Source organism: Felis catus, chromosome C1 (assembly GCF_018350175.1).
Source record: "Felis catus isolate Fca126 chromosome C1, F.catus_Fca126_mat1.0, whole genome shotgun sequence".
NCBI classification, from domain to species: Eukaryota; Metazoa; Chordata; class Mammalia; order Carnivora; family Felidae; genus Felis; species Felis catus.
In genome coordinates this window covers 191,663,864-191,690,947 of record NC_058375.1, presented here as the reverse complement: position 1 = coordinate 191,690,947, position 27,084 = coordinate 191,663,864, and the positions used below count along the sequence as shown (strand labels likewise).

The 27,084-nt window shown below is 39.6% G+C and overlaps 3 protein-coding genes and 2 non-coding genes across 25 annotated transcripts in view; 2 read left to right on the top strand and 3 right to left on the bottom strand.

Annotated features, from left to right (window-relative positions):
• CMKLR2 (chemerin chemokine-like receptor 2) overlaps positions 1–1,832 on the top strand; it is a 92,225-nt gene extending 90,393 nt beyond the window's left edge. For all 19 annotated transcript variants that reach the window (XM_045034387.1, XM_019838531.3, XM_045034384.1 and 16 more), the window contains 2 exons: positions 637–756; positions 1,667–1,832. In XM_045034387.1, the coding sequence (XP_044890322.1) occupies positions 637–756; positions 1,667–1,673 (127 nt within the window). In that variant the 3' untranslated portion in view covers positions 1,674–1,832. The remainder of the gene's footprint in view (positions 1–636; positions 757–1,666) is intronic.
• Positions 1,833–5,519: 3,687 nt separating this feature from the next.
• EEF1B2 (eukaryotic translation elongation factor 1 beta 2) lies at positions 5,520–8,358 on the bottom strand. Its single transcript, XM_003991046.5, has 6 exons — positions 8,019–8,358; positions 7,446–7,568; positions 6,678–6,804; positions 6,356–6,422; positions 5,826–5,951; positions 5,520–5,718 (listed from the first exon to the last, which is right to left on the bottom strand). Exons 1-6 carry the CDS (start codon positions 8,096–8,098, stop codon positions 5,564–5,566), a joined length of 678 nt encoding a protein of 225 aa, XP_003991095.1. The 5' UTR covers positions 8,099–8,358; the 3' UTR covers positions 5,520–5,563.
• Positions 6,082–6,214, bottom strand: LOC111562155. Its single transcript, XR_002745199.1, has one exon. It is a non-coding gene; the product is annotated as a small nucleolar RNA SNORA41 (small nucleolar RNA).
• On the bottom strand, positions 6,503–6,580 carry LOC111562152. The gene has a single exon (XR_002745196.1). It is a non-coding gene; the product is annotated as a small nucleolar RNA SNORD51 (small nucleolar RNA).
• A 263-nt stretch (positions 8,359–8,621) lies between the features above and the next one.
• NDUFS1 (NADH:ubiquinone oxidoreductase core subunit S1) overlaps positions 8,622–27,084 on the top strand; it is a 30,708-nt gene continuing 12,245 nt past the window's right edge. Inside the window, exons 1-14 of one of the 3 annotated variants that reach the window (XM_003991043.5) lie at positions 8,622–8,773; positions 13,282–13,346; positions 13,869–13,960; positions 15,665–15,772; positions 16,472–16,548; positions 17,611–17,692; positions 17,784–17,914; positions 18,360–18,545; positions 20,345–20,479; positions 21,159–21,273; positions 22,269–22,414; positions 23,110–23,238; positions 24,177–24,306; positions 26,796–26,956. In XM_003991043.5, coding sequence (XP_003991092.1) covers positions 13,286–13,346; positions 13,869–13,960; positions 15,665–15,772; positions 16,472–16,548; positions 17,611–17,692; positions 17,784–17,914; positions 18,360–18,545; positions 20,345–20,479; positions 21,159–21,273; positions 22,269–22,414; positions 23,110–23,238; positions 24,177–24,306; positions 26,796–26,956 — 1,553 coding nt within the window. In that variant the 5' untranslated portion in view covers positions 8,622–8,773; positions 13,282–13,285. Of the gene's footprint in view, positions 8,932–13,281; positions 13,347–13,868; positions 13,961–15,664; positions 15,773–16,471; positions 16,549–17,610; positions 17,693–17,783; positions 17,915–18,359; positions 18,546–20,344; positions 20,480–21,158; positions 21,274–22,268; positions 22,415–23,109; positions 23,239–24,176; positions 24,307–26,795; positions 26,957–27,084 lie in introns of all 3 variants that reach the window. The other 2 variants (XM_006935488.5, XM_006935489.5) reach the window with 2 other exon arrangements.

Here is a 27,084-nt window from a genome sequence, read left to right as displayed (position 1 = left end):
AGTAACTGCTTAGTAAATATTAGATCCTTTCCTCTTGGATGAACGTAAAAATCTCCTAGGAATCATAGGGGAGCTATACAGAGAATTTAAAAACAAGACAGTATAGAAGTTCTATAAAAGACTGCGTCCAGAGGCTGCAAAGGGTCAGAAGCAGAATAAAAGATTTCTTGAAAGAGGTATTTGAAGTGCATCTTGAAGAATGACTGCAATTTTTTAAAGTGCCGATGAGGAAAGAGGCATTTTCAGATAGGTGACACATTAAGGGCAGATGTACAGAGGTTGGAAAACAGGCTGTGATCAGAAAAAAAGAGAACAGTCCCATTTTGTAGGGACGGAGGGAGGATAGAAGTTTTACAAGTTGGTGTCAGGTTTGAATAGTATCTTGCATATGGGCAGTTCTTTTGGGGATGAATTTGAGAAGTCCCTGGACATTTTCCTTTGATTTTTACTTTACTGAAGTTATGCAGGCCAGCGGCCTTCCAAACAACAGATGGTCATTTGGGACATTTCTGGAATGCAACTATTATTATCCATACAGAGCACGTAATGAGAGAATGTTTAGCAGTCTCAATATCCATTTTAAATGTACCCTTATGTGACTTTATCTTCTCACTCTCCTTAACTGAGGATATGCAGCAAGGGTCACATCAATGAAATAGGATTAAGTTGTCTAAAAGCAGGGATGAAGAATGTTCTTCGTTCTATTTCCAACACATTACCTGGCCAAGACCTGCGTTTCAGTTTCTCTCTCACTAGGTGAGTGGTCGGGCAAATCATTGCTCAGAGTTGTTTCCTCATCTAAAATGGTAGTAACAGCATCTGCTTTATCTCATTGGCTTGCGAGGGGGTTCAAAATGGACAATGTATATGAGGCATGTATTTTTTTTTACTTTTTTATTGTAAGGACAAAAAATTTGCCATTGCTAAATTGTATTTGTTTGGGGGTGGGGGGTGGGGGGCGGGGAGTACACATATATCCCCAAACATGAACACCAAGGTTTTTGTATTTGTATTTGACCACAAGCCTATCTTTTCCTAATAGGGAAAAACTCCAGTACTTTTTAATGTTGCTAGAGTCTGTTACTTTTTAATTATATTGTCCATAAAGTATTTCATTGAGTATACATGCCGTAAGTTAGCCGTTTTCACTTATGTTAGGGTTTTAACAGCCCTTTGATTCAGAAGCAACTCCAGGTCAAAGCTGTCTGCCTTTGTCATTATCTGGCTTGGAAACCTTCAAGTCTCTGCCCCACGCTGCCCTCACAGGAGCCAGGCTGAATGTACAACCTGACCCCACCCTAATACCAAACAGATATTGCAAACACCAGCCAGATTGATCTAATTGCCTCCCAAATGTGTCACTGTCCATTCTTATTCCTGCCTTTATCATTCTGCTTTTTACACCCTCCCCCCCCCCCCCCAGAATTTTCACGTGTTTTCTTTCTTTTGTGTGTGTGTGTTTCCTTTTTTTACAAATTACCAATCAAGGTCCATCCAGCTCAAGTCCCAACTTCTTTAAAAAAACTTTTCAATTCTAGCCTTCCCTGACCCTCTGAACTTTTTTTTGGATTACTTGCCTAATCACATAATGACTAATTTTTAACAATTTTATGTGTTTGAGACAACTCCCTATTGTAGTTTTCTTAACTCTTTTGTATTTTTACAGCATCTGACAGGATACTGAATGAATCATTTTGAATTCCCACACGGTTCCCAGCCTTGTGCTAGGGATGCTGAACACGAAAAATAAATATGGTCTGAGTTACTGTAATCACTTCTGGGCGTCAAAAAAAAAAAAAAAAAAAAAAAGTGGCCTCTTTTATCTTAATTCTCCAAAGTCAGAAACAAACAAAAATATCTTATTTTCTATGTATACATATGCTTTCTGCGCCCCATGGCTCAAAAACAGGTCGCTTGGTATACTGGCTCACATGAAATGTGAGCATTGCTTCTAACAGCAGAAAACTGAAGGCCATGGAAAGCTCCAGTAAACAGACCAGTCAAATAAGCTGAGACAAAGGATTATGTAACTATTAGCAAACCAGGAAGCTTTATAAATACAATATGGAATATCCAAGATATAATTTCCAAGACATCCAAGTCTATTTCGATGGACAAAGTAAAAGGTGCAGAACACCTTGTATTGTATGCTACAGTTACTCTATGTTTAGACTAGTTTTGGAAAGACCTAAGGACTTGTTGACATTGATTGGTTGCTTTTATGGAGGTAAACAGGAGGCCTGGGGTTGGGGGGGTAGGGAGACAGACTTCACTGTATAACCCCTTGATTTTTGAACTATGCTACTGTACTATTTTTTAAAATAAAAATTAAAAGATACCAATAAAAATATTTGAGGCTGTGAAGATTTTTAAAGTCACATGTTTATCATTTATCATTTTGAGATTTGCAAGACAGCTGCAGTTTGAATTGACTGTTCTAACTCCTTTTACTTTTAACCAAATTTTTAATCATTAGTTTTTATCAATATGTTACATTTTGGCTGAGCTCAATCCCTTTAACATGTCAACGATTGTGAATGATTTGGGGCTACTATTCCCCAGTTGCTACATCTCGATCTTTCCAGAGCAACAGTTCCATAATCTCCAGGCTCTGGTTCTCCAGAAAATGAAGCACTGCCCTCTGCTGGCTCTCATAACACTGACAGTTGGAAAATTCCTCATGAGGGTGCAAATACTGCTTAGTGCAGATTGTAGTCATCAATACATAGAAGCACTGATTAAATACATATTCTTTCGAATGTAAACAATTTCCCACATGTAAAGTGGTCTCCCATATAAAGAAAATCCAACTGAGAGGAAAAGAATAGCACTGTCTGATTTGGCTAGGAAAATTCTGACCTCAAACATATCATTTCATCTCTTTGGTCTTTAGGGACCACAAAAATAAGACTTCAAGATATAATTCCTAAACTCTTTCATAAAAACTACGGTAAAAAAAAAAAAAAAAAAAAAGGCCAAAGGTTGCATATATTCCAAACTATGATGCGGCTGCTTCCGGTATTCCAGTAAGTCAAGTATGCTTGACTTAGACATACTGCCTTCATCTCAGTATTTACCTGCAGCAAGACCGCAGTATGGAAGTCCCTTCCCAATAGGTTCTTATATTTCCAAATCCAAGTAAAATGTGCCACTCGGTCCCCACCTGCACACCCAAGCCAGGCTTATGAACCACAGCCTGGGAATCAATTACCTGTAAACACCCTTCCCAAGACACTGCTACTCAAAAACCACACTGCCAAAAACCCTTAAAACAAGCTCTCCCTTAAGTCAATGAGGCATTGTTTTCAACTCGCAGCATCTGCCTGACGAATGGTTGTTGTAATTTGTGACAAATTTGGGAATCTTTCCCTGGAGCTGATTTCCCTCCTCAGGGTCAGGTGTCCCTTTAATAACACTGCACACCCCATCTCCTATCATACTGCTTTCAAGTGGAATTTGTTAATTGTGTGAAGTTTCAGTCTCGAGTAACCCCCGACTTGATCCTTAGGTGACAAATTACAGTAAAACCTTGTACTGCAACTTGTTCTGCAAGATGAGCAAACATTTCTCAATTTTAACTTGATAAACGAGCAAGGTCTTGCAATACAAGTGGTATATGGTGCCAAACATCAAATCACTACTAAACCAATGGTTCTCTTTCTCGCTGCAGACGTGGGTGATTGTCTCCCACGCTCAGATGCTTGCTCTCAGGCTGTGGTGTTTGGCAGAAATCAATGATTTTTCATTGGAAGTGTGTCTGGCACTAGTGTATTTTTTTGTCACTTCAAAGCACCTCTGGGCAGTCCTTTGCTTGTCCATACAAGAGTAAGCTTAGGAATGCCTTGCTTCATTTTAGGTCAGGCTGCCTGCAGATAGAGACCCTCTGCTGCCTTATTGCCAGTTACGTTAAATACATATATGACAAGTCTCTCAACACTGTACTGTAGTTGTGGTGTCTGGGTGGCTTGGTGGGTTAATCGTCTTCTGACTCTTGGGTTTCAGCTCAGCTCATGATCTCAGTTTTTGAGTTCAAGCCCCACTGGGGTCCATGCTTACAGGGGGGAGCCTGCTTGGGATTCTCGCTCTGATCCTTCTTTCAAAATAAAAAAACTGTACTGTAGTCAACATTCATTAGTGATGGTGAAAGTCATCCTGCACAATAACCCTCCTCTCTCACCTCCCTCACACCAGCCATGAGGGTTTTCAAAGGTACATGCAAGTTAATTTTTCTTTATATTTTGTTATTTTATTACTTTGTTAAATTACAGTACTGTAACCCTTTTTACATGAATGTTTCTGGGTTGTGGAACGAATCATCTGAGTTTCCAATATTTCTTAAAGGGAAATTTGCTTTGACATACAAGTGCTTTGGATTGTAAACACGTTTCCAGAATTATGCTCGCAAACCAAGGTTTTACTATACTTCATCTGCAACTGAAGTCATTGGTCCATCTCAACACTTAATTTCCTTTTCTCCAGTGTTTCATTAAGTATTCCAGCAAACATTAAAATACCCCCAACATCCCCACTGAGGAAAACCAGCCTGGGTATTAATTTGGTTAACTCCCTGCAAAAGTACCCAAGGTCTGAACCATTATAAACCTGCAGGGCTAAATATCTAGTAAAAAATTTATCTTTTTTTTTAGCTTTAGGAAGTGCCTGCACACATGCACAAGCAGGGCAAATGGGCAGAAAATCTTTTTTAAACGTTTATTTTTGAGAGAGCATGGGGTGGGGGGCGCAGAGAGAGAGGTAGACAGAGGATTCAAAGCAGGCTCTATGCTGAGAGCAGAGAACCCTATTGGGGCTCAGTAACCATGAGATCACGACCTGAGTCGAAGTGAAGACACTTAACCAACTGAGCCACCCAGACAGAATCTTAAGCAGGCTTCATGCTCAGGGCAGAGCCCAACATGGAGCTCCAACCCACAACCCTGGGATCACAACCTGAGCTGAAATCAAGAGTTCGGCGCTCTACCAACTAAGCCACCCAGGCACCCCTCGTCAAATATTTTTTTTTTTTAATTCTTTTTTTCAACGTTTATTTATTTTTGGGACAGAGAGAGACAGAGCACGAACGGGGGAGGGGCAGAGAGAGAGGGAGACACAGAATCCGAAACAGGATCCAGGCTCTGAGCCATCAGCCCAGAGCCCGACACGGGGCTCGAACTCCCGGACCGTGAGATCGTGACCTGGCTGAAGTCGGACGCTTAACCGACTATGCCACCCAGGCGCCCCCCTCGTCAAATTTCTTAATCCAAAATTTCCACAAGTGAAGTTTATAGAGTTTCTTTTGAAAACAAGGCAAATATGAAACTTGCAATATTGTGGTCAAAGTGGTATCCTCGTGCATTGGGTCCAGAAACTATACTACGATCGAGTCCATTTCTACTAATTTGGGCTAAATATCTAACAATGCTGACCCAAATTTATATTTTTGAATTACACATCCATTGAGTTTCTTCCCTCAAAATGGGAAAAATATAAAAACCACCCCATGTAAGAGTCAGAGTCAACAGTTGTCTTCAAGCTTTTATTTAAGGGAAATTATCTACAATGAACGTTAGATCTTATTAAAAGCAGCCACGTCCATGGACTGCACATAGTCCTCAAAAGCAGTGATCCGCTCCTCCAGCATATCTGTTCCAACTTTATCATCTTCCACTACACACTGTATTTGAAGTTTTTTGATTCCATACCCCACTGGAACTAGTTTAGCTGAAAGAGCATCAAGAAAAAAACCTCAGAAAAGGCCTGTTCTTTGACAAAGGTGGTAATTATGCAAACTCCAGATGCTATTTTCAGAAAGTAAAGACTGAACTCACAAGAGCCCCAAACCAAGCCGTCTGCTTGAATGCTTCGGACGCACTCCTCTAGTTTTGCCATATCTGTCTCATCGTCCCAAGGTTTCACATCTAGTAAGATGGAAGACTTGGCAACAAGCGCAGGTTCTAAAAAGAGCACAAACAGCATTACTCAGACACTCAATTACGTTTTCTTCATTTTAGTCGAAGACCTTTTTAAAATCGTCATCTGTTTTCCGGTGGGTCATCTCCTTAGCCCAACGAAACCACAGAAGTCATCTGTTTGTCACTCACATGCCCACTTTCTGTCGTGCTAAGAAAGAGGTATTTAATTGTGTGACAGTTTCTTTCCCACAGAGGAATGCCACAACTGCTACCATAAGAGCGGCTGCAGACCAGTAGCTGTGGAAGTTTTATGAAGAGCCACCTACACGGGTTTTAAAATACTGACCTATTCAACAAAGGAGGAAATTACTTTGGCGAGAAAGCTTCAAATGAAACTACTCACGTTATTATAAAATTAAAGCAGCACAAATTATAAAATGACCTACTTTTGGCTTTCTTTGACTCATACTGTGCAAGGCGTTCCTCTCTTAGCCGCTTTGCTTCTTCACTTTCCTATGAAGAAAAATTAAATTCATTTCACAAAGCTAGTTGTTCCTCAGCTCAAAAGCTAGTGGACCATCACAACAAAGACCAGTCTCATCAGAAAAAAGCAAATCCATCACGAGCTCAGCCGAAAGATGGTGATTTGGTTTTACTCATCATTTTTAAGTCAGGTAGGTAACAAAGCGGTGAAACCAGAATTCAAATCCAGGCAATTTCACCAGAGCCTACGACTAAGCTCAACATACGTATTCATGTATGTCATACCTCCTCATCATCAGAACCGAAGAGATCAATATCATCATCGTCTTTACTATCTGTTGCTCCACTTCCTGTGGTGTCTTCCACATTAGCAGGGCCATACTTGCCCAAAGCTTTCTTCACTCCTGGAAGGCTTGAAAAAATTTTTTAAGTTCAATCACGATGAAATGGGTACGATGTTCTTTTTCAGACCACACGCCAGAACATGTTTCCATCCCTATTTATCAATAGAACCCTTTTGTACTACGAATTTACCCCTAACCACTCCCAGATAAATACTTTTGCATCTTTACCTCCTCACCCAACAAACATTAGTAGCATGTGAGACGTTATTACATTCAATACTCACTAGGATTTACTCTTTCAGTATGAATATTTCAGTTTGAGATTTCATTAAGTATGCTCAGTTCCATTCTTAGTGAACTGGAGTCCACTTCCCCAAACTTCCACCCTTGTTGGCAGTTTCAGAAGAATGGCCAAGTACTGAATGAATGAGCCACCCTCTCACCCCAGAGGTGGGCCCCCCAGGTCAGGGTCCAGGCACATTGTCTGGGCAGTGTGGGGAAAAGTTGAACTGCTGTTGTCCATGTTCTACCTGTTCTGTGAAAAAACGGAGGACTTCAGTCTCTTGGCCTTCTCAAGTCACAAAGATACTTAGCTCACAATATCCCAACAAAACTAAAGTAGCCTGGGTCCCATTTGGTCAAGTGTTAAATCTTGGGTTTAAGTTTAGAAAGCATCCTGCTCTTCAGACAAATACCAAGATAATCTTACCTGGCCTTTTCCTTTTCGTAAGACTTGATGTGATTATACCAACGTAGGGCATGATACAAGTCGGCAGGTGGGGGGCCGGAGACTGCTTCAAATACCGCCACGTCTGCTTGTGATGGCACATACCTGCCGTGGACACAAAAATAATTACACTCGCCTTTAAAAGAAAAAAAAAAAAAAACCCACCAACGCCAGCAAATAAATGACAAACGCCACCCCTGTCTAACTTATTCCTGGGAACTGGCCCATTTGCTACCTGGCAACCTAAGCTGCCCGGTTTTTCAGTAAACTCCCTGAGATCAGGGACCACGTGTTTGGTCCTCTGCGCTATCCCGAGAAATCCCTGCTACTTGGTGGACCTCAAAGATTGTAACCTCTAACCCAGACCTACAGGCTTACACTCGCTAACCGTGTAAAGCCGCGGGAAAACCCGGCTGAACCCCGTCAACGGAAAGAAAGCACACGTTTAATCCCTCACCCCTCGCAGGCCCCGCTGCCTTTCCCCCAGCGGCGGCAGAGGCCGCGCCACGTGGCCCGACCGCAGGAGCCCGGCCCCAGCCCGAAGCCAGTCCTCACCCCTCGATGTAGCTCTTGTCCGCCAGGTAGTCGTTGAGCACTTGGAGGCCGGCGGGGGTTTTCAGGTCTCCAAAACCCATGGCGCCAGCGGATCGCGGAACGGGGCAGCAGCGGGGGGAAGAACGCGAGCCCGGGGAGCGAGCGCCTAGCGCTAAAAGGGAAAAGGGGCCGCCGAAGGCCGGAAAAGGCCTTATATAGAGACGTAGGCGTTTCCCTCTGCCGCACGGGGCCGAAGGTTAAAGGTCAAAGTACGTTAATCTCCTCATCCTCAATGTAAAACTGGGTGGCTCTGAATTGAACGGCCCACGTGTTACTCGCAGGCCTTTGTGTTTAGAAACAAACAGATACAAAAGGGTATTTCTTAAATAAGTACCGCGCGGCCCCGGAACACTACAGGAACCGCCCCTTGAAGTGCCGGAAATGACCGAAAACGCCCGGCCTCAGGAGACTGACTACTTCCGGCGGAACTGCGGTTCCAAGCTCTACCACCCCCACCCCGCCCCCGCTCCCGCCCCTTCCAACCGAATGGCCCTTCGCCCCGCCCCCTGGCCAGCTGACGGAAATTGCCGAACTCAACCTGAGCGGGGGAAATTGTCGAATCTGGGGCTTCTAGTCCCTCCTGGCTTCCCGTTCTCCGGGCCCGGCGGGCGAGGTTAGCCGAGGCCGCCATATTGAATAAGCAAGCCGGTCTCTCTGAGGGGGTTGGTGCGGTGCAGACAGTTCTGCAGAGCGGCTTCGGCGGCTCCAAGGGGAAGGTGAGGTCGTGCTTGGGTGAGAAGGCTGAGGTGCCTCTTGCCACAGGAGTTGATTTCTTGACGAGACTGTTTCCTTTGGCCCAGGTGACTCATTCTACTCTTGTCCTTGACTGGGTGCCGCGTCCCACCCCGCCTCCGGCACCCCCGAGAGCCGGCAGGTGAGGGCTGTTAGCCATGGTCTCTGGTCTTTCGGAGCAGAAAGGTGGTGGAGGAGTAGGAAGCCCTGGGAGCGCTGGCCCGGAGACAGGCTTGTGGGTGACCTTCACTGTGCAAGGGAAATGCAGGTCATTCCCCTTTGTGGAGCCGAGGCCGTTTTGTTCCCGGGGAGAGGATCTATGTACTTGACTTAGGCCCTCGGATTGAGCATTGCCCCCACCGAGTTCACACGTACTTGGTACAGTACGTTTGGCCGCTATTGCCTTAGCCACCATCCAGTCCTCGGGTTTTTTTTTTTTGTTGTTTTTGCTTTTGTCCATTGAGTGCGTTGGGGAACATTTTTTATCCCTTTCCCTGGTGGGGAAACTGTAGGAAATATTTAAAAGCTTTGCCCCAGGTCGCATTGCGGATAACACAGCTTCGTTGCTTAAAAGTTCCTGGGATCTAACGCGGGTACCGGGAGACCGTGGACGCGCCCCAGCTCCGCTCGAGAACGAATAGAGGGCGTTGAAAATGTAACGTGAACCGTGTCTGCTGAATAAACTTCAAGTTGTTTCTTTACGGAATGTTCTTCTTTCCACCGAGTCGCGTGTGCATCGTTAAGCAGGATGTTTGCTATAAGGCTGTCAGAGCACCTGCACTTTTTAATTCCAGGGAAGTGGAAGTTAAGTTTCGGCCAGAGATTAGACATAGAATTCATTTAGCAAATAGTTCTCGAACGTCTGCTATGAACTAGAACCGAGTCCACGAAGAATAAAATGGGTGATGGGACTAGGGAGTATTTGGGAAATTTAGGATAGGCTGATAAGGAAAGTCTCCCTGAAGAATGGCTTTTAAGCCCGAATTTGAAGGACAAGGAGAGGCCAGAAAGCTGTGAAGGAATGCATTGAAGTCCGAGGCCACAGCCTGTGGGAAGACGGGAGAGGCTGTAGGAACAGTGTAGAAAGCAGGAGACCTGTTGGGTGGGGGCCTTTTATAATAGTTCAGGCAAGACGATGGTGGCTTCCAATAGAGTGGTATCTTGGAGAGAGAGAAGTGCGTGGATGCAGGCTATATGGTAGGGAATATATTGTATTGTTCCTATGCTAAAATTGTCCAGTCTAGTTTTAGAAGTGATTGGTCATTAACATTTTCCCATTTGGAGGCGATTGTCTCCATTCCCACGCGGTAGATAAATACATGTAAAGTACAGATTAAAGTTTTGTGAAACTGTCTTTTGTTGGGGCTATGCACTATTCCCTGCTGGATTTTCAAGAGACCACCTATTTCTGCTTGATTTCCTAGCTAAAGTGGGCAATACTTTTATATTGTATGGAGACAAAATAATAGTAAGAAAGTGTTGACGTGTGAAATATTAATTATTGATTTTCATTCTGTCACTACTCTTAATTCAGCAAATTCAGATTTACCTTTATATAGCAATACATTTTAATAAGGTAGAGTTTACTCATTTGGAACTTGATAAGATTATTTGATGGCTATTTTTTCAAGGGCTAGGTCTTTGGAAAAGGGAAATGACCAAATTGCACTATTCCTCTTCAAGGAGCTTACAGTTTAGTAGGTACTAAAATCGATTACTAACCTACAGTTTAGTAGGTGGAAAAATAAAGTTATGTACACAATGTGTGCCTATGGTACAGAGAGGGAGTACCAAAGAAGAGGACTTTGAAACTGATCTTCAGTGGCTATTTCTGTCTACGTTGAATTTAGTTCTAATTGACATTTACTGAACTCCTACTAATACCGCATAATCTAAGAAGTATTGTTTGCTTCCTGATCTGTACATTAAGCGGAAGCTCTGATTTATCAAAAATCACTCATTGGTATGTGGTAGCCTTCATGTCTGCAAATTCAGTATCACAAGTTCTGAATTAATGAATTTTATGAATTAACAAGTCTGAATTAGAAACCTTGTTATACCTCTTCTATAATAGATATGTGAAACTTTATGCTTAAAACTTACGTATGCGTACTGTTTTCTACTCTCTTTACTTTTGTTAAATTTTTTTTTTTTTAACGTTGATTTATTTTTGAGACAGAGCATGAACGGGGGAGGGTCAGAGAGAGAGGGAGACACAGAATCTGAAACAGGCTCCAGGCTCTGAGCAGTCAGCACAGAGCCGGACACGGGGCTCCAACTCACATACCGCGAGATCATGACCCGAGCCGAAGTCGGAAGCCCAACCGACTGAGCCACCCAGACACCCCTACTCTCTTTACTTTCAAAGTCATTATGTTGATACTTTTTTTTTTTTTTTAAGTTTATTTTGAGAGAGAGGGTGTGTGTGCGTGGGGAGAGGGAGAGTGAGAGAGAGTCCCAAGCAGGCTCCATGCTGTCAATGTAGCGCCCCAGGCAGGGCTGGATCTGATGAGCCATGAGGTCATGCATGACCTGAGCGGAAATCAAGAGTCTGTCACTCAACTGTGCCACCCAGGTGCCCCTACATTGATACATTCTGATCACGTAATTTCCATTTTTAGAAGTTCCAAGTGAAAAATTATAATTTAGATGCTTAGCCCATTTGATCAAGTGAGTAGACAGAAAGTTCAGTTCCAAGCCCTTACGATCAAGTGAATGGATGAAAACTCTAAAGTTCGGTTAACATTCTGTTTGCTTACGTATGTCTTTAATTGGTGTTATTTATATAATTCATTCCTATTTCTTTCAGTAATTCAACAAAGATTTATTATGGGATACCGTCCTGTGTACTGTAGGATGTTTAGTAGTACCCTGGCCTCTACCCACTAGATGCTAGTAACTTCCCCCCAGCTGTGACAACAGTGTGTACAGATGATGCCAAATGTTCCCTGGGAAGCAAAACTGTACCTGGTTGAGAACCACTGTTTTATTTGTTTTTAAATTTTTATTTATTTTGAAAGAGAGAAAGAGTGTGAGTCGGGGAGGAGCAGAGAGAGAGAGGGAGAGGGAATCTCAAGCAGGCTCTGAGGTGTCAGCACAGAGCCCGATGCCCGGCTCGATCTGAAACGGTGAGATCATGACCTGAGTCAAAATCAAGCCTCAGATGCTCAACTGACTGAACCACCAAGGCGCTCCTATTTATTTATTTTTAATTGTTTTTAACGTTTATTCATTTTTGAGAGACAGAGACAGCGTGAGTGGGGGAGGAGCAGAAAGAGAGGGAGACCCAGACTATGAAGCAGGCTCCAGGCTCTGAGCCAGCACAAAGCCTGACGCAGGGCTCGAACTCACAAGCCCTGAGATTGTGACCTGAGCCAAAGTCGGACTCTCAACTGACTGAGCCACCCAGGCGCCCCTTTATTTATTTTTTAAAGTTTATTTATTTTGTGAGAGAGAAAGCACGAACAGAGGAGGGGCAGAGAGAGAGGGAGAGAGAATCCCAAGCAAGCCCCACCCTGTCAGCACAGAGCCCCACGCAGGTCTCAAACCCACAAACCATGAGGTCATGACCTGAGCCAAAACCAAGAGTCAGTTGCCCAACTGATTGAGCCACCCAGGCACCCTGAGAACCACTATTTTAGAGCTTACTGTGTATCAGCCTTGGAAATAGGCACCAAAGATACAAAGATTCAAGAAGTTCATTAATCCAATGAGGGTAGAACAGACCTATAATTGCAAATCTGTAAAATAATTGTACCAAGCCCAGAAAATAGCTCTCCAGATACTTAAAAGGCTTGGACTTCTGAGCCAGCACAGAATCTCAGGAACATTTAGTAGATAACTGCTTAGAACATGGAAAGTTAGGGGCGCCTGGGTGGCCTAGTCAGTTGGGCGTCCAACTTTGGCTCAGGTCATGATCTCACGGTCTGTGAGTTCGAGCCCCGTGTCAGGCTCTGTGCTGACAACTCGGAGCCTGGAGCCTGCTTGGGATTCCGTGTCTCCCTCTCTCTCTGACCCTCCCCTGTTCATGCTCTGTCTCTCTTTGTCTCAAAAATAAATAAACATTAAAAAAAAAAAAAAAAAAAAAAAAGAACATGGAATGTTAGAATGAGTATTGGTACGAAATGAAAGCAGAAGGTCTTATTTACATAGTATTAATGATAAGCTCACTTATTCTTAAAACTTATATTACTACATAGTAGTGTTTTACATTTGATTGTTTATACTTTAAAAATGACAAAACTGCCCTTTACGTAAATTTGATTACTAGCTGTTCCTTCTTAGCTCCTTGACATTGTACAAGTCAGTTACTCTCTCTCAGACTGAGTATTCTCATCTCTAGAATTTGAGGAAAAAATATCAGGACTTGTGAATGTTCAATGAAATAATGTGTGTAAAGTGCTATTAAACTTAAGAACCATTACCCAAAAGTTTGTAATTAGAGTTTTATTATTTCCTATGATAATATAACTCTTCTTTGTTTTATTCTTAGCAATATGTTAAGGATACCTCTAAAAAGGGCCTTAGTAGGCCTTTCTAAGTCTCATAAAGGATGTGGTGAGTATTTTTTTTTGCATTTGTAGGTACTATTTTTGCATTTACTGTCTTTGTAAATTCATTGGTTTATGGAATGTTTCTTAAAAGACCCTAAACATAATTTGTTTTAAATAAAATAGAAACAAATGACCCTAGTCAAATTGAATAAATTTAAAAATATAACTTTAAACAGTTTATAGAAGTTGTCATGGAATAAAAAGTAGTAGGAACTATCAGTCCCAAAATGGAAAAAGCAGTCCTGCTTTTGAAAAGTAGTATTCCCATGAACATATTTTCCATGGTATTAAAAATTTTAAATTAACTACCATTAAAAGTGGGCAGCCATATTCTATCTTGGTATTCAGGTTTGGAAAAGTTTTTGTCTAATTCAGTATTCTAAAAGTTTGCATCTAGAGAAATAGAGGGGAATAGTGTAAAATGAGGAAAAATTTTAGACTTGTAGGTTAGAGTTAACCCGTTATCCTCTGCTATAATAAATTCAACTCTTAATTTATTTCTCATCTCAATATTTTTGATGGTCAGTTCGAACAACTGCCACAGCAGCAAGCAACTTAATTGAAGTATTTGTCGACGGTCAGTCTGTCATGGTGGAACCAGGAACTACCGTACTCCAAGTAGGCATATGTTCCAATTCTTTGTTTTTGTATATGTTGTGTTTTTTTTTGTATCAATTTATTTCTGTTACACTGTTTATTTGCATAAAAAAATTTTAAGATTCCTTGATAAATGCTCATAAAAGAACTATAGACAGTAAAATTATATGAAAGTAAACTGGATTTGAAATGTTGGCATTTCAAAGTGAGCTATCATTTATCTGTTTCTGACTTTCTTCAGTGAATTATGGCAGTTATTTTGTTTCACTTCTGCCTTCCGAGTATATACCCATTTAAAATTTGAAGTTACCAAAAATAAATCACAAGTTAATTTAGGTAAGTTTGGGGAAAAGGTAATTTTTGTTTGTTGTGAACCTGCTTGATGCTTTTCATTTCATGTGATTTCTCTATTTTTAGTAATATTTTTTAAGAATGTGTCCTACGAAGCAGGTAAATGAATTCATGCATTAAATATATAATTCCTCCAGATTCCTTCAGAACTAACAGAATTGGTCTTGAAGAAGTGATACTTCATTCTGTCTGCAAGTTACCAAGAACTAAATGCTCTTTATTCATTTAGCAGTCATTTTTAGACTATCTGCCAGGCATAGACCTGTAAACAATAAATACATAACAGTATATGTTCAAGGTACAGTGGAGAGCATTTTTGCCAGGTATATAGGAAGTGATAGAAAGAGATGTTAGGGATATCTCCGGTGGTCCCTGAGGAGATTTGTAAAGGATAAGTGTTTATATTTGGACAAAGAAGCTTTAAATAGTTTGCTATTGTTAGAACATAAGGTATATATATAGAAGATAAGAAAACAAGAAATCAAATTACTGTAATAGATTCAGTAATGAAAGAAGATATATGTCATACTAAAGAGCTTATAGTTTGACCTATCAGTAGTTTTCATGGCAGTTAAGCTGTATCGCAGTGACCATAGAGGATGTTAGTTTGGAGAATAACAAGACTGGTGTGAGACACAAGGGAAGAGTATCTTGCATTAGTAGAACTGAAAATTAAAGGCCTAAAATAGATAGTGGCAATGGGAATGAAAATAAAAGAATAGATTCAGTGAGAGTGAGTTGATAGGCCTTTAGGCACAATGAAAAGCAGGAAAAACTTTTGTGGTTTCTGGCTTTGTTAACTTATTTGGAGATGTATCATAGGGGACACAAATAGATTGAATTTTAGCTGTCCATAGAGCGTATCCATGCACAGAACTATTTAAGTCTAAAACTTGGAGAAGTGGTGAACTGCCAGGGCTCCAGATGAGGGTTTGGGTATAATCATTTGAAATGTGAACCAGTATGAAGGTTGGGACAAGATCTTGCTTATTACTCTACCCGCTGCATCTAGTACATGGGAAGTCCACGTATGAAACCACGGGGACAGAGTTTGAAGGGGTGTCTTTATGGACAATGGTTCAGAGTGGAAATGAGGAGTCAGACCTTCAGCACAATCTGAGGTTCATTTATTCAGTTTCTTCCATAAAGTATAGGCATGCTGAGACCTTAGAGCAGGCTTGAGAGCAGACAGGAGCAGGAGTCAAGAGCAAAGAAAGAGGGAAATCTCTTTAGGGATGAAGAATGAATAAAAGTATAGATGTTTATAGATAGGAGTAATAAGGCAGGTGGTGTAGCCTTTCTTTTTCTGTTTTAGGCAAAGCAAGGATGAGGTCAGATTGTTCTAATGTAGGAATTTTTTACTTTGTCTTCTAGGCTTGTGAGAAGGTTGGCATGCAGATCCCTCGATTCTGTTATCATGAAAGATTGTCTGTTGCTGGAAACTGTAGGATGTGCCTTGTTGAAATTGAGAAAGCTCCTAAGGTACTTGATACCTAAAATTCCACACCATGCTGTAGAAGGTAGAAAACTTTAATCTTGCAGCGAATTTTACTTAGAATCATTGTTGTAGTGGAGAAACCTAGCCCTGTTTAATTGTATCTGTAAATTTATTATTTTGTGCAGTTGAGTCTGTTCATTTCAAAACTGGAAATGCATTGATGAAAGTGCTTTATAAATGCAAGCACTATATAATTACAACAGATTGAGAAATTAAAGGTGACTTCTCACAGCTGGCAGTAGTATTTCCAAATGGCTGTGTGACAACTAGGATGTGGAATTGCCAGGCAGTACATTGGAAGGGCTCATGCCGGGCCATTTTCACTAGAGAAAGGGATTACAATGAAGAGGTTCACTTTCTGTTTAATTAATTTCATTTTGTCTTCTAAGTTTTAATTCAGTAGTACCTGCTAATCAAAACACAGTTATTTGATGTTCTGTTTCAGAGTCTCTATATAGAGTTGCATTGACTAGGAGGATAGAATTTAGAAATACAATATCTTACTTTTTTTCATAGAGAAATGTGAAGTGTCAGATTCGTATCGTAACTATGAAAAGTTAAAAAATGAATCTTCAAAGATACTGGGCTTATTTTCAAATGTATAGCTGAATGTTTTATATGTTGGGTTGCTGATAATTACAACTAAATACAAATACTTAGACATTTTTCCATTGAAATTCCAGGTTGTGGCGGCTTGTGCCATGCCAGTAATGAAAGGTTGGAATATCCTGACAAACTCAGAGAAATCTAAGAAAGCAAGGTACTTTCATGTTATTTAGCATAGTAACTTTTCTTAGAGAAGAAAATTGTTCATTTCAGTATTTAGGCCTTCCCATACATGGGAAATTCAATAGCAAGTTTTGAAAAAGTTGGCATGTTTGACTTCTAGGAGCAGTGGAATTAAGTACATGTTGAGGAGGTGAAGTCAGGTGTTTATGGTTTTGAGCATTAAAAGCTCTTATTTAGGGGAAAGAAAAAAAAAGCTTTTATTTAGGAGCACCTGGGTGGCTCTGTCGGTTAAGTGTCTGACTTTTGGTTTCAGCTCAGGTCATTATCTCACAGTTCATAAGATTCAGCCCCGTGTTGGGCTCTGCACTGGCAGCGCAAGAGCCTGCTTGGGATTCTCCCTGTCTGTCTCTGCCCCTCCCCTGCTCATGCTGTCTCTCAAAAAAACTTGAAAAAGAATCTCTTATATAGTAACCTGTTCAACTTATGATGAATAGTGAGTCTGGGGCTTATTGAACTGAGATTATTGTAGTAAAGTATTACTGTTACTATATAGGCATTGATTATATTTGTTTTTGCTGTGCATTTGTGTGGGTGTTTTGTTTTTTCTTAATTTTTTTTTAATGTTTATTTTTGAGAGAGACAGAGTGTGAGCAGGGGAGGGGCAGAGAGAGAAGGAGACACAGAATCCGAAGCAGGCTCCAGGCTCTGAGCTGTCAGCACAGCCCAACACAGGGCTTGAGCCCACAGACTGTGAGATCATGACCTAAACTGAAGTTGGACGCCTGATTGACTAAGCCATCTAGGCACTCTGTTTTGTTTTGAATTATTGTTTTCTGAAGACTATTTAGTGACTTTGGGTAATTTTGTGGTTTTAAAAGTCATAATTTTCTAGATTCTTTAATGATATTTTATTCCTGGACTTCTATAAGCATTTTTTAGACTATGTGTCTAATACTAGAATGATGGTTGCATTGGCATTTTGAGAATAAATGTAAAGTTAATACTATATGAAAAGGTACATCCCTGAAGGTTAGATAGCCATTTTGAGTGCCAAAAATTTATATCATTTTGTGTACTACAACTTTTCGTACAGAGAAGGTGTGATGGAGTTCTTGTTAGCAAATCACCCACTGGACTGTCCTATTTGTGACCAGGGAGGTGAATGTGATCTGCAGGTATGTTGTCAAACTTCATAAATCTTTTTGATTATCTCAGGTTTTAATTTCATTAGCAGCATTATGTTAACTCTCTCCTAATCTACTAAAGGACCAGTCCATGATGTTTGGAAATGATAGGAGCAGATTTTTAGATGGGAAACGTGCTGTGGAGGACAAGAATATTGGGCCATTGGTAAAGACTATCATGACTAGATGTATACAGTGTACTCGCTGCATCAGGTAATGTTTTTCCTTCTCTCTTCTGCAATATCATTCAGATACTTAATAGTCACAAAATTTGGTGGAATAACAATACTAGAAAAAAAAGGCAACTTTTTTTTTGGTAGGAGAAGAGGGATGTTTTTAATGTTTTCTGCATAAGCCAATAAAATGAATTGTTCACTTTCAGTGAATATCAACTTCTGTGGAATTTACAAATAAAAATATACAAGCATTAACTCCTTGATAACTTGCTGAGCTATACCTATGATTCGTGCAGTTTGTGTTATGCTGTGATTAAATTACATGCAAGCATTGAACAATTTTTTATTCAAGGACTTTGCTCACCATTGAAAATAAACTCGTGTCTTTTTGGTGTTTTGAAAATCATTATCTCACTGTGATCATAGGAAAGGAGATAATTTTGCTGGATTTTACTATTTGATGGTATATTTTTATCCTGCAGGTTTGCAAGTGAGATTGCAGGAGTAGATGATTTGGGAACAACAGGCAGAGGAAATGATATGCAAGTTGGCACGTACATTGAAAAGATGTTCATGTCTGAACTGTCTGGAAATATCATTGATATCTGCCCCGTAGGTGCCCTGACTTCGAAGCCCTATGCTTTTACTGCCCGCCCTTGGGAAACAAGGTATTCAGTGTTGTAATTTTTGACAATTTGTTTTTTATCCTTTAATTGGCTAGTATTCAAAAAAATTTAAGATTCATTTTCTTCCTGTATTCTAATTGTTTTGGTCTGCTAAGGTTTTATGTGTTTGCTTTAAGTAAAACCCTCTTAATGGAAAGTAAGTAGATAGATTAAAGGATAGGATGATCTGGCAAATTAATTATAGTTTTCTTGGAGATTGATTCCAAAGTACTTAACCACATAATTATTTTATTCACCTTTTCTTCCAAAGAGTAAAATTGTCTTGATGATTTAAAATTTATAGTCTCTTCTCACTGTATATTGTTTTCAGACATGTGGCTATATCATCTTTTATTTTTTAAATATTTTTTTTTCAACGTTTATTTATTTTTGGGACAGAGAGAGACAGAGCATGAACGGGGGAGGGGCAGAGAGAGAGGGAGACACAGAATCGGAAACAGGCTCCAGGCTCTGAGCCATCAGCCCAGAGCCCGACGCGGGGCTCGAACCCACGGACCGCAAGATCGTGACCTGGCTGAAGTCGGACGCTTAACCGACTGCGCCACCCAGGCGCCCCTATCATCCTTTATTTAATCAGTTCCTATTATTAGACATTTTAGTTTGTTTCTGTATAGTTGTAAATCTATGATAAAAATTGTTATTCATAAATTTTTGCGTATATCTCTGATTCTTCTGACTAAACTGGGAAATGGAGTAGGTAGTTGCAACAAATTTGGGTATTTTTAAGGTTCTAAAGCCTATCATTAAATTGCCCCCCATATTTAGACTTCCACTAGAATATGTGGGAGTATCTCAAAATTCTGTGTTTAAGCCATGTATTTTATGTATATAAAAAGATTGGGGGGATGGGGCACAGTACATAGGTGAAATGTTCAAGTAGAGGTTTTTCTCTTTTGCTTCCTGAAACTCCCATAATGCATGCAGAAAAGAAACTTCCATCTCCACAGCCTCTCTGAGCCTGGCAGAGCCTCCTGTTCAGGTGGTAGGAAGGGGATGAGAACAGGCCCCAAGACACACCACCGCTGATTTCTATGCTTCTTGCTTAAAGTTCAGTAGTTTTGCCCCACATAAAAGCTTCTCATGATGGTGTTTGCCTTTGGAAGATTTCCAAAGTGCTGAATTGGTTATTTTTGTTAGTTTTGTCCAGCTTTATTTTTGCTTTTTGTGGGGAGGATTTATCAGACTTTTTAATTGGCCATACCCAAAAATCTTACTCTCTTGCTATTTATCTTGATAATCAGATTTGGCCATTTGGAGCCCTTACCATTGGCTTTTGTATTATTTAACACTTCCTATTTTTATTTATTCATTTATTTGTTCTTTTAAAGTTTATTTTTGTGAGAGAGAGAGAGAGCGTGCATGCATGCAAGCACAAGTGGGGGAGGGGCAGAGAGAGGGAGATGGAGTATCCCAAGCAGCCTTCACGCTGACAGCCCGGATTAAGAAATTTTGTCAGTGCGGAGCCCAACACGGAGCTCAAACTCACGAACCATGAGATCATGACCTGAGCCGAAATCAAGAGTCAGACTCTTAACTGACTGAGGCACCCAGGCGCCCCTAGATAACAATTATTAAAGCTTTATTTTTACAGTAGGAATTAATGTGACGTATTCAAATACGAGGGTATTTTTTTTTATTGCAGTTTCTCTGAGTCCCATTAACTTTAGAAATTCAGGAAGGAAAGTCATCGTAAAATTTTTTGTTTTTGAGAAACCAGGTAACAGAAACTTTGTCCTTATTGCCAAAATAAATGTGGTAAACATAGGTGTTTATTTTCTCAGAAAGACGGAATCCATTGATGTAATGGATGCAGTTGGAAGTAATATTGTGGTAAGCACAAGAACCGGAGAGGTGATGCGGATTTTGCCAAGGATGCATGAGGACATCAATGAAGAGTGGATCTCTGATAAAACCAGGTATGTGCTACTACATTGTTTTCCTTCACTTTTGCAGTTGATTTAAACTAAATTTTATAGTCACTTTAATTTTAAGGAACTGTCTTTATTCTTGTAAATTAGTTAATCTAGATTATTTGTATAGAGAACTGGACAAAACTAATGTTAATAGTCCTAGGTATATCAATGGCTTTCTTACTAAGTTTGACAAATACCATTTTCCTCCCAGTTGGAAAAATTGAAGGGGATTAATATATTTAATCTATTCCAGTTTGTTCATTGGAGAAAAGAAGCTAAATATAAGTTAGAGCTTGCACGTGATAATTTTGATAAAATATCTAGAGGTATTCAAGTTTTATAAGTAAAAGTGATTTGAGAAAAAAAAGAAAAAGTGATTAAATGATTGGCTTCTTTAGCTGTCAGATTTTTATGTGTTACAATTTCAAGAGTATTCAGGTAGCTGAAAACAAATCATAAGAACCCAAACTTTTTAGATGTTTTAGTTTCAGATGGTGTTCATAAAGTAATTTATTAGTTCATCCTTCAAAAGACCTGAAGTAATTATTTGTATTCAGGTATTTATTCTGTTTGACACTTTAACCAGTACTGTATTTAAATAACATTTCTTTTATATTTTAAACTTGAAAACTATAGTTGCCTCTAGCAAGATTCCGTAAATGGTGTATTTTCTGTTACCCAGATTTGCCTATGATGGGCTAAAACGTCAAAGACTAACCGAGCCAATGGTCAGAAACGAAAAGGGGCTTTTAACCTACACTTCCTGGGAAGATGCACTCTCTCGTGTAGCTGGAATGGTAAAAAATTGAAATATAGAATAAATAGTATTTGTAATTTTTAAGGGACATCTTTGTAACAAAGAGGGGTCATGTATGTCTCTTCACTTCTTTTGTTTTACCAAGATTGCCTTCCATTTAATGAGCATTTATTAAGAACCATATGCCAGAGGGGCGCCTGGGTGGCTCAGGCTTTATTGAGCATCCAACTCTTGATTGTGGCTCAGGTCATGATCCCAGGGTTGTGGGATCGAGCCCGACATCGGGCTCTGCTCTGAATTTAGAGCCTGCTTAAGGTTTTCTCTCTCTTTCCCTCTGCCCCTTTCTCCCCTACTTGTGCTCACTTGCTCTCTCTTCTCTAAAATCAAAAAAACAAAAAATGCAACAAAACAAATAAGAGAACCAAATGCCAGATATCATGCTGGAAGTAGGGCTATAGAGACCACTAATATATGGTCCCTACTTCCCACAATTTTGTAGTCAGGAAAGATGCAGAGTCAGTCAGGTATCATGTGCTGCTGCAGTTAGTTGTGCAGGAAATCATGTCTGAGAGAGCCTGTGGGAGGGGTGCCTAACCACGACTAGCGTATCAGGGATGCCTTCCTATGTGAGGTGACTTAGGCAAAATCTGAGAATGAATGCAAACTTGCCAGAGCAAAAGTGGAGAGAATGGCTTTCTAGCCAGAGACAAAGGCAACATACACAAAGGACTTGAGGGAACGGTGGATACTTCAGAAGAAATTGTATTTAGCTGTAATTCCTCACTCTTCATTCTCCAAACTTCATTATGAGACCTCTTCGTTTCTAATATAAAACAGCTTCCCTCCAAGCTGGTGGTATTATTAGCCTCATCTACACCTTTGCTTCTCACTTTTATATTAATAATTAGTGTAAACCTTTTAAGTCAAAAGTTCATTGCTTTTTTTATACTTACAAATAACTATTGCTTTGTGTTCTGAGCAGTGGTCTTTGCCGAACGGAGGTGTTTTGGTGATACCCTTTTCATCCATTTCTAGTTGCAGAGTGTTCAAGGCAAGGATGTGGCAGCAATTGCAGGTGGCTTGGTGGATGCTGAAGCCCTGGTAGCTCTCAAAGATTTGCTTAATAGAGTGGACTCTGACACCTTGTGCACTGAAGAGGTCTTCCCCACTGCAGGAGCTGGGTGAGCAGTATGAATCTAGCATCTAGGCTTGCGTTGTTGTTGTTGTTGTTGTTGTTGTTGTGACAAGCTGTGTATAAATCAGTACATCTGGGCGCCTGCCTGGCTGGCTCAGTTGGTAGAGCAAGTGATTCTTTTTTTTTTTTTTCCTGATTTTTTTTTTTTTTTTAAGTTTATTTACTTAAAGAGAAAGTGCAAGTCAGGGAGGATCAGAGAGAGAGAAAGAGAGAATCCCAAGCAGGCTCTGCGCCATCAGTCTAGAGCCTGATACGGGCCTCAAACCCATGAATTCTGAGACCGTGACCAGAGCCGAAGTCAGATGCTCAACTGACTGAGCCACCCAGGTGCCCTGCAGGTGACTCTTAATCTTGGGGTTCTGAGTTCAAGCCCACATTGGTGGTAGAGTTTACTTAAAAAGATAAATTTAAAAAAGAGAAAATACACCTATGGCTGATATGTGACCGCTTGGATTCTCCATCATACCCACCAATTTGTTTTCACATATATAGGCCAAAGTCAAGCCAGGAACTATTAGAGAATCCAGTTATCAATAATAAGTATCTGAAACTTTGATGTAATTTAGAAATACTTCCTAAGAATTTTTTGTCTGGCAATACCTTGGGTTTGTGGACATGAGAATGTTGCGTGGATTGTCATTGTGTATTAGTAAACCTACATTTTTAATTTTGTATTTCTAGCACAGATTTGCGTTCTAATTATCTTCTTAATACTACAATTGCTGGTGTGGAAGAGGCAGATGTTCTCCTTCTGGTTGGTACAAATCCGCGTTTTGAGGCACCACTGTTTAATGCTAGAATTCGAAAGAGGTTGGTAATATTCAGGGTTTAAAAACTGGTTATATAATAATTTGTTTTACATCTGAAAAATGACTACTTAGCTGATTCCTAATAGTGTTAGTCAGAAGATAATTGGAGGGCTGCTTCTAATCAGTCCATTCCTTCCCTCCTCTCCTGCTGATCGTTTTACTTTATCTTCTCATTTTGAAATAATTCAAGATGCACCAATTTTTCCATAATTTCTTTTATAATTTTTTCTAATGATTTTTTTTTTCCTGCCCAGGATCCAGTTTCAAGTCACACATTGCAATTAGTGTCATGACTCTCCAGGGTTTTGGTTTTTTTTTTTACATTTTTTTGAAGAGCAAAGCCAGGTATTTTGTAGAATACCTCCATCTTTTCATATTTTAGAGATTTATAAATAGGTTGGTATAATTTATCTATAATGTGATACTGTTGAGAGTGAAAGGGGGAATTAATTACTCCAGGATAACAGATGAAAACCAGCACTGTCTCAGACAAACAATATGTGGTCACTGCATTTGTAACTATTTTTAGAAGAGCTGGTTCTATACTTGCCTATCAAAGAGAATAAATATGAATGATGTAGTTTATTTTCATAAACTATATTAAAGTGGCCTTAATGGATAATTAGGAGATGACTGGCTCTGCTGTGATAAGGCAAAATAAAAATTATAAATCATTTATTCTAAAATTAAAAGTTTTATTTATAGGTTGCGTAGGGTTCCTAACAGCAAATTAATTCACTGACTTACCTTGGTGTGTATTCTTACAGCATTATTATTTTGAAAGGTACACAATAAGTTGTATCTGTTAAGGTTAAGTGTTCTGTGAGTGTTTTTGTGTTTTTAACATTTGTAACATAAATGTAGACCCTAGCATTGATGAGACTGATGACTATTCTGAATTAGTAATTTAGCTCTAAAAGTTTGTCATTTTTATTTCAGCTGGCTTCATAATGACTTAAAAGTGGCCCTTATTGGCAGCCCAGTGGATCTCACTTACAGATATGACCATCTGGGAGATTCCCCCAAAATTCTTCAGGAGATTGCTTTGGGTAACCATCCATTCAGCCAGGTGCTCTCAAGTTATATGTACCTACCTTTGTTAATTTTTAAGCATTTTTAATTTAAAAAGTTACTGTTTTATAATAGTGATGTGTGATTACTGCTAAAAATTACACCAGTACAGAAAAGAAAATGGAAGAAAGTAAAGTATTACCCCAAATTCCACCAACCCAAACAAGCATTGATGAACCATCATAGTCATCTCTATTCATGTATAGAGCAAGATGGATGGATAGGCAAACAAAGATGAGATCGTGTTATACATGCTGTTTTTATGTACCATGGTTTAATTTTACTTGAAATTATCAGAAAAGAAATTGAAGTGAACCTGAAACAATTAAACTTTAGGAAATCTTTCTTTATTGCAAGAGTTATTACTAAATTTCACCAGTCCTTCCCTGAGCGCTTTATTTACATTTATCTCATTGCTGTCTGATATTTATAGGTCTTAATTTACTTTTCCAAGAGGGGCTGATAAGTCCACTATACCTTGAGTTCTTGCTTGCTTGGGAGTGTCTGTTTTATTCCTGAAGAGAACGTTGGCAGGATACAGAGTTCTTGAGCCACACTCTTTTTTTTCTCTTTGTGAACTTTATAAACAAGGCCTTTTGTTACTGTGGAGAAGTGTGATGTCAGTCATATTTCCCCCCACCCCTGTCCTAATTTTTTTTTTTTTTTTTTAACTGTCTAGGTACTTATTTAGAGAGCTTGAGCAGGGGAGGAGCAGAGAGAGGAGAGAGAATCCCAACCAGGGGTTTGCGCAGAACTCCATGTGGGACTTGATCTCAAGAACTGTGAGATCATGACCTGAGCGAAAATCAAGCATCAGACGCTTAACCAGCTGAGCCGCCCATAGAAACTTTTTTTTTTTTTTGATACTTAGATCTTTATCTTTGAAATTTAATAACTTCACCAGAATATCTTAACAGTGGTTCTCTGTCACATTTTTATGGGACATGGTATACCTTTCATTGTGAAGATTCAAGGTTCTTTTTACTTTAGTATTTGTGTGTGTATGGTGGAGTGCTGATTGTTAAAAAAAATGAAAGAAGTTTCTGGTTTTCATGTAATGGCTCTGGAGGGTAGGCAGTTTGACAGATGTTGTGGTTGTCCAAGGATGTCACCATGGAAGGACATTCCTTCCTGCTTTACTATCCTCTGTGCCTTTGCTTCCTTGTGTGTTTGCGTGTGCGCTTCTCCTTATTGTTCCAAGATGGTGTAGCTTTAGGCGTAGTCAAGTGGGACAAGGCAGCTAAGCCCAGTTCCTTTGTTTTGAATAGGAAAAACATGATTACAACTGCAGTGATCAAAAATATAAAAAAATACTTAAAAGTGTCCCTCTTTTCTAGTTCCTATCTCCATGCCCCAGAAGATGATAAGTATTTTTTTTTTCTATACTAGATTTAAGTCTGTTTTCTATTAGTTAAGATGTGCTGCTAACAAAAAAAGAATGAACCAACAAAGCAGATACTGGATCCCCTTTTGTGTCTTTTTCTGTCATTTTTCCTTTGTTCTTTTATTCTTTTTCAGTTTGCTTTATATGATTTTGTATTGCCTGTCTTTCTTGTCCCTATTTTTGAAGTCCTGTTTTATTTTGTTTTTTATTGTTTCTGGAATGACGTTCATTGCTAATTTGTTTCTCTTTCAGTTCTTTCCTGAGTTCTGTGACAAAATGTCCTTCTATTGTATAATACTCTCTGTTTTGTCACTCTTCTAAGCCTTTCTTTTCAAGCGAGAAAAAGCGTGTTTTTCATTTTCTCTGAGGCTATTGAAAACTATTTCTCTGCACACTTCACATTTTCTTGGGAAATTCCTCTTGTGATTAATGTCCTCCCCTAGTATGTAGGCATAATTTTCATGCTGATTCTTTGCTTTGGGCCGCTTATTTATTGAGGAATGATATAGAGGGTGGACAGGAGAGTGAGCTATGTAGTCTTCAGCTTTTAATTTTTCTATCCTCCACCAAATCTGTTGTTTCCTTTGCTTTTGGCATGCACTTCCCTTCATGTTTTGACATTCAGGAAGCAGAACCCTTAAAGTCTTAGCTATTCTGCGTTGTAATCCTAGTGGTTGTTGCTTTCCCTACCTCTTCCTCCTTGTCTGGAGCATGGTGGGTAGATAGACTGTAGCATGGTACTTGAGTGTGGTTTTTCCTCTTAGACGGTACCAACGAAATGTCTGTAGGGACGTTGCCCAGTTTTTCTTGGACATACCCGTAATCATTCTGACCAAAGGATATTTGGGAAAGTCTTTCATTCTCAGTACTTAGTTTTAGAAAGTCTGTTTTATCTGATTCTCAGTTAGCCATTTCACCGTAGCATTGGCAACATGTTTTTGGTTAAATCTGGTTGGATGTATGTCTATATGTTGATTAGTAAAAATCAAAGGCATTCTGCATTGAAACTAAAACTTGACACAACATATCGTAGATGCAAATTTGATTAGATTTAGTTGATTGTTTAGATTTTTTAATCAAAATTCTTTTTTTTTTTTAAATAGGTATTACATGAAGCTAAAAAACCAATGGTGGTTTTAGGCAGTTCTGCACTCCAAAGAAATGATGGGGCAGCAATTCTTGCAGCTGTTTCCAACATTGCTCAAAAGATTCGGACGAGTAGTGATGTTACCAGTGATTGGAAAGTTATGAATATCCTTCATAGGTATGTTGAGTAATTGTTTTATATACTGTAAAATTCAAGTAATTTGTGTACGTGTATTCTGTTACATTGTCACATTTAGACTTACAAACAGCTTAATATTTAGCAGCATCTGTAGCAGATGCAAAATA